At 45.6% G+C, this 14,293-nt stretch overlaps 1 protein-coding gene across 1 annotated transcript; it reads right to left on the reverse strand.

The window, feature by feature from the left end:
• Positions 1-1,030: 1,030 nt before the first annotated feature.
• CEACAM3 (CEA cell adhesion molecule 3) lies at positions 1,031-11,436 on the reverse strand. The gene is made up of 7 exons (XM_053397846.1): positions 11,226-11,436; positions 8,671-9,039; positions 7,736-7,874; positions 5,464-5,511; positions 4,338-4,370; positions 3,294-3,338; positions 1,031-1,067 (listed from the first exon to the last, which is right to left on the reverse strand). The coding sequence occupies exons 1-7, from the start codon at positions 11,335-11,337 to the stop codon at positions 1,064-1,066; spliced, it is 750 nt and encodes a 249-aa protein (XP_053253821.1). The 5' UTR covers positions 11,338-11,436; the 3' UTR covers positions 1,031-1,063.
• Positions 11,437-14,293: the final 2,857 nt, after the last annotated feature.

Here is a 14,293-nt window from a genome sequence, read left to right on the forward strand (position 1 = left end):
TACATTTTGGCCAATTTCACTAGTGTCAAATACCACCTATACATCATTTTCATTACGTTCTCTTTTAAGGACATACATGCGGTAAATTTTAAACTTTGATTCCACAATTTTGACCAATCTTCAAACTCAATATTATACCCAAAGTCAATAGCCCATTTTATAATAACTTTTTTGGTCTCTTCATCTTTTGTATACCATTCTAACAACAAATTATAGATCTTTGTGAGCAATTTAACTTTGCCTTCCAACAATTCGGTGGCATCTTAGGCAGTTGTACACATGCCTTTGAGGGAACCAACATGGCACCCTGCAGGTGTTGTAAGACTCCAACTCCCATCAGCCCCTGCTACCATGGCCAGTGGTCAAGGGTGATGGGAACTGTAGTCTAACAACACCTGAAGAGCACCGTGCTGGCTACCCCCCACAAGACGTCTCCAACAATCAAAAGGACCCATTTATCCAACCTGTGTGCAATTGGGCAGACAGATTGGATAAATGCCAATTATAGTAGACATGCCGTGTAGCACTCATGTCATGGAAAACAACAAAGTTACAGGCAGCAGATGGTCTCCCCCCCCTTGAAATCAGTGCAAAAATGGAGGCGAGGCAAAACTGAAATGAAACAAAAGTAAATTGAAAACAAGGTCCATGGAAATAAGCAAAACAAAGGCATCTTTCAAAATGAAAATTAAATGGAAGGCTAAATTTATTCCCATTCAAGTGCCTACCCTTAATTCAAGGTGATGCACCATGATATTATCAATTTTAATATATACATTATGTAATACCACGGAAGTTAATGGAGTATACAGCCATCCCAACCCAGTCCCAGGCAAAGGATTACAGATGCTGACAGAAGTGGGTTCTGGAGGCTTTTATTTCATCAGGGGCCATGTTGTCTTTCTGCTCCTGAAGGCTTGGGTGGGCATTGGTGTTTAGGGTGTTGATTATTTCGTCATGATTTCCAAGGATATGGTGCTCCTCTTCTGGAGTGGTGGTGGTTGGGGGTCCACGGGCTTGGCTGATGCAGTGCCTAAATTCTGGACTAGAATGATCTCTGCTTTCACCTGGAAGAAAACCAGCCTAGAATCAGAGGAAGGAAACCAGAAATGGAAGCCGCCACATCCCCCACCAGCTTCCTCTTTGAGGACTTTGAAGGCTACAGGTCTAATCCCATTCAACAATGCGAGTCTGAGCCAAGCTGGACATAGAAATGGAATCTAGGAGCTTTGATCTCTGTAATGATCTCAGACAGGCAAGCAAGCTCCGATAAGAATTAATGAGTCTCTGGCAGTTTTATGGCACGTTTATTTACAATTAACACCCAGAGAGCGGCTCTGAGCCTGCCATTCTTCGCTATGAGTTGGTCAACCTGAGTCTCCTCCCCTTTCGCAGCACAAAGGGCGCCAAAGTCCAGTCCTTCCTCTCTTGTACTTCCGTTGCATTTTCACTCTTTCAGTTCTTCTGGTTCAGGGAGAAGGTGGGTGGCCTCCCCTCCCCAAACGAAGAGTCCTCTGAATGCTGCCTTCCTCCTGTTTGCTTAGCAACCCCCTCAATGCCATCTATCTCCTCCCCTCCCTTAGCCTGCAAGCTTTACGAGTCTGTAGCTCTATCTGAGCCTGGGAACTCTTGATGAAGGGGGCCCGAACTAACCCACTCCTGCTCTGTCTGTGATTGCATCCCCTCATCTCCAGAGTCAGACTCTAGCTCCCTCTGTACTGGCATTCCATCTCCAGAGTTAGCCTCTTCCCAGGCGTTCAATTCAGCCACGTCCCTGACAATCTCCAACTTCTGTGGTCTCAGACAACATGGGGCAGAATGAGGTGGAAAAGTCCCGAGTCCACGTCCCTTCTAAGTTTATACAGTGGTACCTCGGGTTAAGTACTTAATTCGTTCTGGAGGTCCATTCTTAACCTGAAACTGTTCTTAACCTGAAGCACCACTTTAGCTAATGGGGCCTCCCGCTGCCGCCGCGCTGTCAGCGCACAATTTCTGTTCTCATCCTGAAGCAAAGTTCTTAACCCGAGGTATTATTTCTGGGTTAGCAGAGTCTGTAACCCGAAGCGTATGTAACCCGAGGTACCACTGTACAGCCTTCTCTAAGTTTATACAATAATCTTACAGTGATGCAATAATAATAGTTAGGGATGAATTGCAATGACCAGTGGAGATCTCCTTGTTTTGTCTTTCTGCTAGATCTACTCATTTCTGCTTCAGTATCTTGTTTCCCAGCTACTTGTGTTTTCCGTGAAGTCCCATTCTACACAACTGTCAGGGACTGTAGTGTGGAGGCACTTTTTCTGAACCTTCCCAAGGGCAGAAGGAAAGTATTGATTTAGAACAGTGGTTTGAAGAAGGGCATAGTCCAGAGTGGAAAAGCTGGGAAATACTAGGTAAGGAACAGCTAGAAGAGGAAACGGCAAGAGAGAGACAGCTGGCAGATTCAGGGTCCTTGGACAGCATTCCTGACACACACACACCCTTCGCCTAAGACTAGAAGGGCTTGGGAAGTGTTACAACAGAAAGTGCAATGACAACAAGCTCAGATTACCCGAAGTAGGAGTGACGTAAAATAATAGGGGTGGAGGGGGTAAACCTTTACTGGGAGCAACGCCGTTTTTTAGAGGGATATGCATTCCTTTGTCTCTCACTGTGATCATTAAAGAACTTATCTAGTAAAAACACTCCTTTTGTTTGATCTACTTATTTACTGCCACCGGGGAAGGGATCTGATTCCCCGAAATCTGACAGTAACAGAACTTTCATGGCATTCTCTTGAAATGGAAGCACTTTGGGTTTCCAGAGTTCTTAAATGCTTAGCTTCAGAGCACACAGAACAACTCCTCCTTGGGGTTCCTCCCATGCACCTTCTCCAGAATGACCCTAGGAGCCAATCCTCAATGGCCGACTCGCCCCCCTTTCACTCCGAGTGGCTCCAATCAGCACAAAGAAGGCTCCTTCTCAGTGGCTTAAAGCACTCCCCTTTCATGCTGATTGGGCAGCTCCTGGATGTTGGAGACAGAGATCCTGCTGGGACCCTGCTGCAGAAATAGTAGCGGGTCTTTGACCCCACCCTGACCCTGGACCACTACACCACTGCAGATGGGGCTTGAGAGAGAACCAAGGGACAAGCCATAGGTAAGAGCTCAGGAAGAAGGAGGAATCAGAACCACGAGACAGGCCAGGTTGGGGTCTGAAACTGGGGGGGAAAGGATGGCACTATTTTCCAATTCTCTTTTTAATTACCCACATGTGGGCCCCACAAATCTTATTTTCCTCCCACCGGTACTTACCCAGGTCGGACATGGTGGCTGCTTAATATCAGCTGATTCTCCATCCTAAGGAAACAAACAGCATCTCAGAGGTGGGCTTGGGACTCACAGGGTTCCCAACAGAGGGCCAGCATCTCCCCACTTTTCCAGCTCCTCTCCGCAATGTCGCCCCCCAGAATACAGCTAAGAACCTGATTAATTTTATAATGAATGATTTTAGAGTGTTGTTTGTGTTGTACTTTTGTATTGTTTTATTGTTGTTAGCCGCCCTGAGCCCAGCTTCGGCTGGGGAGGGCGGGATATAAATAAAATTTATTATTATTATTATTATTATTATTATTATTATTATTATTATTATTATTAAAGGGCATGCCAGCATCCTACACATCTGGATAGGCTTGGCTAAACAAAAATGCTTTTAGCAGGTAAAGAGTATATGCCTTAGGCTTAGGGGACAGCAAAAGGCACCTGCCTGGTGTCAAAAGGCAGAGAGTTGCAAAGTTTTGCAATCTTTACCAGAACCAAGAAAAATACAGATTGACAAATTTGCCAATTTTGGTTCTCTAAATTCCTTGTTCTCCCAGCATTTGAGTGCGAATTTCTCATCATGAACTCATTTTTGTACATAGTTTTGTCTAATCAACCCCCCCCCCCGAAAATAAACCAATCATTTTTGGTACGGTTGCTTTCTCGAACATGCATTTATATGCACATTTTAGTATGTGCATTAATGAACATATATTTTTGCCTGGAGAACTGCATGGCGACATTTAGGGAAATGTGGATTTTGAAGGATAACTATGCTTCAGTTCACACTAGGCAAGCTCACTTTTAAACGAGAACAGAATCCTTTCCCATAGGAAAACTGGAGAGGCCAGGTTCGTTCTCTGGCTGAGGGACCCTTCACAAGTCCCCTCAATTTGCATTCACTGAATCATTTGACCCTCATTTAACCCCCAAAGGTGGACATGGAGTCCAGGAGCTCTGAGACCAGCCCAGCTTCCAAAAACAGTATCTTCTTCCAAAAACAGTATCTGGGCTGTATCCTGAAGGCCTGTGACTTACCTTGAGTGAGAAGGTCTGTTGCTTCCCATAGAGCTGAGGAAAGAGGAAAAACAGCAAAGAATTCATGTGTGAGAAGTTTATTTCTGGCAGCTCTCAGCTCCCTCCCACAAGCACCAGCTTCCCTTCTTTGACATCCATGGAAAAGTTTTGCAACAGTTTTAAACTATTGAAGGGCATTTTGTGCATTTTGAACATATGGGAGGAATGTTTTAAAATAAAATAAAATCTTCAGACAGTGTATATTTTTAGGACCTATCTGATTTCTATAACTGTAAGTTGTTTTAAACCATTCTAAATGTTTTCATGTTCTAACCTGTCCTGGGACCTTAGGGTTAAGGGCAATGAATGAATGAATGAATGATATAAATCACAGTGAGGAAGACCACGACTGACTGTTGAAGTCATGTTCAGTTTTCTGCTCTGCAAACCTGCAATTTCAGGGTCATATCATGGCTGAGGGAACGTCCCTCCCCCAATAACAATACAATTTTTGTGCAATATCTGTTTCCATTTGAATAACTGGACCCCCCCATCCCAAACCACTTTATGCCCAAAGGTGGGAATGGAATTCCAGAAGTCTGCCCTCCCTCCCTGCCTCCTGGCCAGATGTTGTTTAATCATCAGCACCATCATTTTATTATTTATACCCCGCCGATCTAGCTGGGTTCCCCAGCCATTCTGGGCAGCTATCAGAATATATAAAACATAATACAGTGGTACCTCAGGTTAAGTACTTAATTCGTTCCGGAGGTCCATACTTAACCTGAAACTGTTCTTAACCTGAAGCACCACTTTAGCTAATGGGGCCTCCTGCTGCTGCTGCTGCGTGCTGGAGCCCGATTTCTGTTCTTATCCTGAAGCAAAGTTCTTAACCTGAAGCACTATTTCTGGGTTAGTGGAGTCTTTAACCTGAAGCGTATGTAACCTGAAGCGTATGTAACCTGAGGTACCACTGCAAAGCATCAAACATTTAAAAAAACATCCTCATACAGGGCTGCCTTCAGATGTCTTCTAAAAGTTTTGTCGTTCTTAACTTTTAGAAGACATCTTATGTAGTTTGCAGGTTTTGGAAAGAAAATCTGGTTTTCTCCAAAAAGAGAGATTTCAGGCTCCATCCTGTACTTACCGTGCTCTAGAAGGCATGATGGTTACCACGGTGGGGTCCGAGTCATCGCTAAAGAAACAGGAAAAAGGATAAAAGAGTTTAGGAGGGAGAAGTTTGGTGCCGCTCTGTTGTGTCAAAGATGGTTGCTTCTTTAGAAAACTTCCATGTCCTTTATTTGACAGGGACTCTGTTTTCTGCTGTTCACTGAGCCTCTCTGGTGCTTAATTTGCCTTCTGGGGACACCTCATTCAATGTTTTGGTGTGAGATGCTACTGTTGTCATTCAACTCCCCTCCCCAGGGTCTATTCAACATTGGTGGGTTGATGAGATACATCTTCAGGACATGGGAACGTCCAAGGAGGCTGCTGGATGAGGCCAATGGCTCATCTAGTCCACCATCCTTTTCTCACACCCAGATGCCTGTGGGAAACCCACGAGCAGGATCCGAGCACAAGAGCAACTCTCCCCTCCTGTGGTTTCTGGAAACTGGTATTCAGAATCATTGCTGCCTCTGACCATGAAGACAGAGGAGAGCCATGATGGCTGGTAGCCATTGATAACCTCCATGAATTTGTTTAAACCTCTTTGAAAGCCAGAGAGCTGGTGGTTTCTCATGTGGAGACAACCCATGAGAATGCAAGTGCATGAGCAATTGGGCTTTCTCCCAGTTTCTCACCCTCCCCCCATATTTCCATATCAGTTTGTGATTTGTTTATTTTTAAATCCTCTTGAGAATTCATCAGCATTATTGCGACTTTCTCCTAATACAGATATTTCGTACAGAAATTCACAGAATCACAGATTTGCAGAGCTGGAAGAGACCACGGGGGTCAACTAGTCCAACCCCTTGAAATGCAGGAATCTTTCACCCAACCTGGGACTCAAACCCACAACCCTAAGATTAAGAGACACATGCTCTACTGACTGAGCTATGGGATTTTGCCTGATATATACACATTGTGGAAAAGCAATGCCTTTTGTGTAGGCACCAGCTCTTTAGGATGACCCAGTGCCCACATGGGCCATTCATATGCTGGTCAAAAACTTGGCTCTTCAGGAAGGCTTTTGGGATCAGCTGGTCTATTGGATCTCCTACTACTACTACTGCTCAGGCCGTATTCAATATCTGACCCCTCCTATCCCTCTGATTCTCCTTCCATTTCAATTTTTTTAGTCATTTTGCATACAACTTTTATATTTTTGGTTAGCCCCCTCAAGACTTATGCAAGATCAAACTGGAATGCAAGAAGGAGAAGAAGGAGAAGGAGAAGGAGGAGAAGAGGAGGAGGAGGAGGAGAAGTAGAGGAGGAGAAGGAGAAGGAGAAGAGGAGGAGGAGGAGAAGGAGAAGGAGGAGAGGAGAAGAGGAGAAGGAGAAGGAGAAGGAGAAGGAGAAGGAGAAGGAGAAGGAGGAGAGGAGGAGAAGGAGGAGAGGAGGAGGAGGAGGAGGAGGAGGAGGAGGAGGAGAAGGAGAGGAGAAGGAGAAGGAGGAGGAGGAGGAGAAGGAGGAGAGGAGGAGAAGGAGAAGGAGAAGGAGAAGGAGAAGAGGAGAAGGAGAAGGAGAAGGAGAAGGAGAAGGAGAAGGAGGAGAGGAGGAGAAGGAGAAGGAGAAGGAGAAGGAGAAGAGGAGAAGAGGAGAAGGAGAAGGAGAAGGAGAAGGAGAAGGAGAAGGAGAAGGAGAAGGGGAGAAGAGGAGAAGGAGAAGGAGAAGGAGAAGGAGAAGGAGAAGGAGGAGAGGAGGAGAAGGAGGAGAGGAGGAGGAGGAGGAGGAGGAGGAGGAGGAGAAGGAGAAGGAGAAGGAGAGGAGAAGGAGAAGGAGGAGGAGGAGGAGAAGGAGGAGGAGAGGAGGAGAAGGAGAAGGAGAAGGAGAAGGAGAAGGAGAAGAGGAGAAGAGGAGAAGGAGAAGGAGAAGGAGAAGGAGAAGGAGGAGAGGAGGAGAAGGAGGAGAGGAGGAGAGGAGGAGGAGGAGAAGAAGGAGGAGGAGGAGAGGAGGAGAAGGAGGAGAGGAGGAGAAGGAGGAGAGGAGGAAGAGGAGGAGGAGAAGGAGAAGGAGAGGAGAAGGAGGAGGAGGAGGAGGAGGAGAAGGAGGAGGAGAGGAGGAGGAGGAGAAGGAGAAGGAGAAGGAGAGGAGAAGGAGGAGGAGGAGAAGAAGGAGGAGGAGAGGAGGAGGAGAAGGAGGAGAAGGAGAAGGAGAAGGAGAAGGAGAAGGAGAAAGAGAAGGAGAAAGAGAAGGAGAGGAGAAGGGAAGGGAAGAGAAGGAGGAGGGGGAGGAGGAGGAGGAGGAGAAAGCATCACCTTGTAGAAGTTAACATAGTCAGGAGAGTTATCAGCATAACCCCCAAAAGAATCGCTCCCACAATGCAGCCAAAAGCGAGGCCTGCGATAGCTCCAGAAGTTAGACTTCTAGGCTTTCTCAGCTCTGGAGTCTTTTCTTCTGTGGAGACAAGGAAAGGCAACCGTGAGAATGAGGAAAAGGAAGGATCACAAACTCCTTGCTCCAAATTGTCAAAGCTACTTTGCTTTGGCAAGTGAGAATCAGGTTAAGTTTGCATGGAATCGTAGAGTTGGGAGGGACCACCAAGGGTTATCCAATCCAACCCCCTGCAATGCAGAAATATCAGCTTGAAGCATCCATGACAGGTGGACATCCAACCTTTGCTTAAAAACCTCCAAGGGAGGAGAGCCCACAACCTCCAGTGGGAGACCATTCCATTGTCAAACAGCTCTTACTGCCAGGAAGTTCTCCCTGATGTTTAGTCGGAATCTTCTTTCTTGTAACTTGAAGCTCTTGGTTCAAGTCCTACCCTCTGGAGCAGGAGAAAAACAAGCTCACTCCACCTTCCAGGTTAAACACAGAGCCTAGGACTTGCCGATCAGAAGGTCGGCGGTTCGAATCCCCACGACGGGGTGAGCTCCCGTTGCTCGGTCCCTGCTCCTGCCAACCTAGCAGTTCGAAAGCACATCAAAGTGCAAGTAGATAAATAGGTACCAGTCCAGTGGGAAGGTAAACAGCATTTCTGTGTGCTGCTCTGGTTTGCCAGAAGCGGCTTAGTCATGCTGGCCACATGACCTGGAAGCTGTACGCCGGCTCCCTCGGCCAATAAAGTGAGATGAGCGCCACAACCCCAGAGTCGGTCCCGACTGGACCTAATGGTCAGGGGTCCCTTTACCTTTATTTTATCATAAATGTGAGCTGAGTCAGATTTCCTCCCCCGGTTCCCAGTCCTTACCTGTGACCAGTAAGAAGGCCTCACCCACTTCGTTGGCAATCTTTCTAGTCTTGAATATTTCGTAGAGACCAATGTCGTCAAATGTTACATTCCGGATGTGCATGGAGCAATCGAAGCTTGGCGTCTGGCGTCCGTCATAGGCTGCTTTAGGGTAGAATGCAGCTTTTGGGGGTGGGTGATAGAGGAAGATGGGGAAAGATTCATCCTTTTCCCCTTTTGTCCACAGGCAGGAGATGACGTCTATCATAAGCCCTTTGGGGACAAAGGTGACATCCTGCCCTACCAGGGGGAATTCTGGGTCCAGGCTGACATCAATGGTAATGTTCTGAACAGCTTGTGTCAACAGGAAACATGAACTCAAGATATGACCTAGAGTTGAAGGGGCAGAGAAGAGACAGTCAGGGCACGGCTACACTTGACAATTATATCGTTATAACTGCGTTATAAACATGTGGCACCAGATGGCGCTGCAGAGCAGCAATCCATCGCCAAATGGATTTTCCATTAAGAGCTTTTCTAGCGTTTTCCCCCCTATAGCGTTTTTTTCCAATCTGTATAGATCCAGCCTCAGTCAGTTCTAGGAAGTGACATAAGAAAAAATTCTTATATTGGATCATACCATTCTATTCTGCTGAGGGCCTTCTGGTGGTTCCCTCGCTGCAAAGCTACAGGGAACCAGGCAGAAGGCCTTCTTGGTGATAGCACCCGCCCTGTGGAACACCCTCCCATCAGATGTCAAAGAAATAAACAACTACCTGACTTTTAGAAGACATCTGAAGGCAGCCCTGTTTAGGGAAGTTTTTAATGTGTGATATTTTAATGTATTTTTAATCTTTGTTGGAAGCTGCCCAGAGTTGCTGGGGATGGTGATGGGAGATGGTTTGCAGCCGTGAGCAGGAGATATACAGTGGTGATTGAGTGAGTGAGTGAGTGATGTATGCGCCAAGGGCTGTTTGGGATTGGCTGTTGTGGTGGCAATTGGACAGTGATTTGTGGCTGCTGGCGGTGATTGGGCAGACGATTGTTTTTTTTTGTGAGGTGTGCGATTGACAGCTGCGGTCAGGCAGCTCAGGTGAGAGAGTGATTGTTGGCAATTCGCCCCCCAGAAAGCTCAACAAGTCTGGGCAATCCCCCCCCCCAAGCAAAAACAAAAATACCCTCTGGGCAATCTCCCCCCATTTTCAGAATTTGGAGTCCCAAAAAATAAGGGTTGTGTTATACACGGGGGCGTGTTATATACGGAAAAATACGGTAAGTCCTGCCCCACATAGTCAATCACATGACGCAGCACACACAAAGCTTTTGAATGGCAGTACCCATCAGTTTTTTGGGGGGAAGCCCCCTCAAATATTTTATGGCAAACCCCCATGTCTGCTATGACTAGCCTACAATGGCAGGTCCATCTGCTCTACGAGGGGTTGTATCATCGAGAACATGGGGGGTCTGATGAGACTGTAGCCCCTTCTTTGGTGGGTTTGAGAAGGACGTTCCCCGACTCCCCCACTCCCAGCACCAATATGGTCAGCATTGGCTATGGTACAGTCACTTCCGAGAAAATGGTTGGTTGGGAGCTAACCAAGCATTTAACTCAGGATCAGCACCGGAGTTTGTTCTTTTCCTCCACCCTCCCAATGGCCTTTCCTTTCATGCCATGTATTTTGGATTGTAACATTTAAGGGCAGGGACTACAGAGGCTCTACTGGGAGCACTTTTCCACCGAAGTGCAGGGTGTAATGAGGAGGAGGAGGGAAAGGTAAACACCAGGGGAAGAACAAGAATCAGGTGGGGTTGGACTAGATGATCCTCAGGTCCCGTTCCAACTATGAGTTCTATGAGGAAGGTCTGACAAAGTTGCACCCCTGGGAAAAGGGGTTAGTAAGGGGAACGTGTCAGAGACATCACCTTGCCAACAAAGGTCCGTATAGTTAAAGCTATGGTTTTCCATTGGTGATGTGTGGAAGTGAGAGCTGGACCATAAAGAAGGCTGATCGCCAAAGAATGGATGCTTTTGAATTATGGTGCTGGAGGAGACTCTTGAGAGTCCCATAGACTGCAAGAAGATCAAACCTATCCATTCTGAAGGAAATCAGCCCTGAGTGCTCACTGGAAGGACAGATCCTGAAGCTGAGGCTCCAAGACTTTGGCCACCCCATGAGAAGAGAAGACTCCCTGGGAAAGACCCTGATGTTGGGAAAGATGGAGGGCACAAGGAGAAGGGGACGACAGAGGACGAGATGGTTGGACAGTGTTCTCAAAGCTACCAGCATGAGTTTGACCAAACTGCGGGAGGCAATGGAAGACAGGAGTGCCTGGCGTGCTCTGGTCCATGGGGTCACGAAGAGTCCGACACGACTAAACGACTCAACAACAACAAAGGGGGACATTATATCCTCTTTACATATTTCAAAGAACAGTTGTATTGTTGCACCATGATGTCAGGATTTTGAGGTTGGGTGGGGCATGGCTTGTACTAAGACAGCCAAAGAGTTACATCACCTCGAAAGGGCAATTTTTGGATCTAAGTGCCTCCCCACGGAGTCCCAAATAAATCTCACCTGCTAGAAGCACCAGGGCCCAGGATCTCCCATGGCCACAGAAGGAGCCAACTTGTGGGCACTGTCCACATGATGTTCCCGCCCCTCTTGGAGATGGGAGGGGCTTGGACATCCTGGGAGGGTGGCCTTTGTGCCCAGCTGGTTGCCTAGGTTCCTCCCGTGCTCCTTGCTGCCAGCGGCTGGGACCCCCAGCTGAGCCCACCCACTCCCCACCCACCCCAGGCTGTCCTCCTAGGCCCAGGGTGCTTCATCCATAGCTCCCCTCTTCTCCCTCCACCACACACCCCCACCCTGCAGCAGTGTGAAGCTCCCTGGTAACCGGAAGAGGTCACAAAGCAGAGGACTGTTCCACAGGGAGCAGTGTGTGACTGGGGGTAGAGTGGTCCTGTCTGGGGAGGTTCTTTTGAAAGGCAGGCTATACATTTCTACACCAAGCCAGAACTTTTTGCCATTTTGGAGGTGGGGGCAGTTGGTTTTGGTCAGCGACAAGGAGATTCCCCCCCCCCCCAATAATTTTTATTAAATTTTATACAATTATAACACACTCTACAACAAAAAAGAAAAAAAGAAAAGACAAAAAAGAAGAAAAAGATAAAAGATACATCTATAATAGATAACAACCAACACATAAACCACAAAAACAATCTTAGTTATTTAAAAATCCAATCTTATAAACATGTTAATTGACTTCCTCAAATCCCTCCCTTCTGAATTTCCTTGTGTCTGAATGTAACAATTTTCCACTATCATTATTAACACACAATATTCCAGTTATAATCAAATTTCTTCACTTTTCTTAATGTTCTAAATCCCATTTATTTAAATAAATCGTAGGCCTATTTGGTACTTTCACGTAACTTCTAATTTTTAATATTACAATATTTATTCAAATAGTCTTTAAATTTCCTCCAATCTTCTTGGTATTCCTCTTCTTTCTGGTCACGGATTCTTCCAGTAAGGTCCGCTAGCTCCATGAAGTCCATCATCTTCATCTGCCATTCTTCCACAGTTGGTAGTTCTTGTGTTTTCCACTTCTTGCCTAGTAAAATTATTGTGATTCGGGATCGAAATGTCTGTCATTGATCCTACAGACCACAAGGAATGTCTTGGTGGCTTGCATCCAGAACTTTGGGGGGTAATATCACAAATGATATATAAAAATTGGATTTAAATGCTGGAGGCGGGGCAAGGCAAGTTGGCATTTTGATGCCGCTGGCATTGGGCAGAAGTTGTCAAAGATTTGCATGCATGAGCAGTGCCCAGCCGATGGGAACTTAAAGTTTGCAAGGCACTCCAGGGACAGCAGGTCCAAGGCAGGTTTAAAGGAGAGAGAGAGAGAGAGAGAGAGAGAGAGAGAGAGAGAGAGAGAGAGATGTCCCAATGTCCCAGGGACATTATTTACAATGAATTAAAAAAAAAATATTAAAATATAACTTTAGCAAAAAACCAGAGGCATTCTTATTAGGGCTAATTGATGAAGAAATTAATAAAAAAGATGTAAATTTATTTATGTATGCCACAACGGCAGTGAGAATCCTCTTGGATCAAAGGTGGCAGTAGCAAGAACTCCCTACATTGGAAGACTGGTAGAATTTGTGGAGTTGGCGAAGCTGATGGGGAGAATCAGGAATCAGCCCGAAGAAAAATATCAAAAGGGCTGGAGCAAATTTATTTATTATTTGAAAGAAAACTGTACTCATTTAAAAACGTTTGTAGCATTAACGTGAAATGTTTTGTAACGTGAAATTATGATGCCGATTTATAAATCAGAATGTGATTTCTTAAGGTGATTATAGATAAAGAAGTGATTACGGGAATGTGAAAGATATGTTATAGGCTATAGGGGTGTCAGAAAGAGAGGTAGAAGGAAGTCAAAGCTCACTTTGAGCAAATAAGATGTTGTGAATATGTGTATTGAATTAAAATGAAATATGGAAAAATCCAATAAAAATTATGTTAGAGAGAGAGAGAGAGAGAGAGAGAGAGGGAGGGAGAGAGAGAGATGTGAATTTCAGGACATTGGACAGCTCTGGGAAGGGGAGAAAGGCTAAGACAGCTAAGGCATTTGCAATTTCTCCCCATCTGTACATTATCTCAGTGCATTTTAAATCGACTTTCTTTTTGGTGTGATTCTTTGGTCAATAGCCGTATGCTCACTGGAACAAATTAATATGCAGTCCATCAGGCAAGGCTTTTTCCATCTGCCTTGCCCTTCAGTCTCTGCTTCTCAATTGTATTATTTTATGCACTGTGACTTGCCGTTGTTTTTACTGATGATGGTTTTGTTGTTGTTTAGTCGTTTCGTCGTATCCGACTCTTCGTGACCCCCTGGACCAGAGCATGCCAGGCACTCCTGTCTTCCACGGCCTCCCACAGTTTGGTCAAACTCAGGCTGGTAGCTTCGAGAACACTGTCCAACCATCTCGTCCTCTGTCATCCCCTTCTCCTTGTGCCCTCCATCTTTCCCAACATCAGGGTCTTTTCCAGGGAGTCTTCTCTTCTCATGAGGTGGCCAAAGTATTGGGGCCTCAGCTTCAGGATCTGACCTTCCAGTGACCACTCAGGGCTGATTTCCTTAAGAATGGATGCGTTTGATCTTCTTGCAGTCCATGGGACTCTCAAGAGTCTCCTCCAGCACCATAATTCAAAAGCATCAATTCTTCGATGATGGTTTAGAAATTATTTATTGTAATTGTCAAGAGTGGGTTTCTGTTTAATTTTTATATGCTGATATTTAATAGTCCACACTGTTCTAATGGATTGTTGAATATGACTTTATTTGATATCGGTTGCTTATTTCAAAGTTATGTTTTATTATCACATTTTTGTATTGGATTAGATTTTTACAATATCTTTATTGTCATTGTCCAATACAGAACAATGAAATTGAAAAATCTACATAAGACATTCAAAATCCCCTAAAAACTCTGAAACCCCGTTTTAAAATGCAATATACTACAGAGACTTCTTATACTGCATTTAGAACCAGAATTGCATTTGGGTAGAAACTGTTTCTCAAGTGGCTAGTCCTAGTCTTTATAACCCTATACCTTCTTCCAGAAGGCAGA

This window comes from Podarcis raffonei, chromosome 8, assembly GCF_027172205.1.
Source record: "Podarcis raffonei isolate rPodRaf1 chromosome 8, rPodRaf1.pri, whole genome shotgun sequence".
NCBI lineage: Eukaryota > Metazoa > Chordata > Lepidosauria > Squamata > Lacertidae > Podarcis > Podarcis raffonei.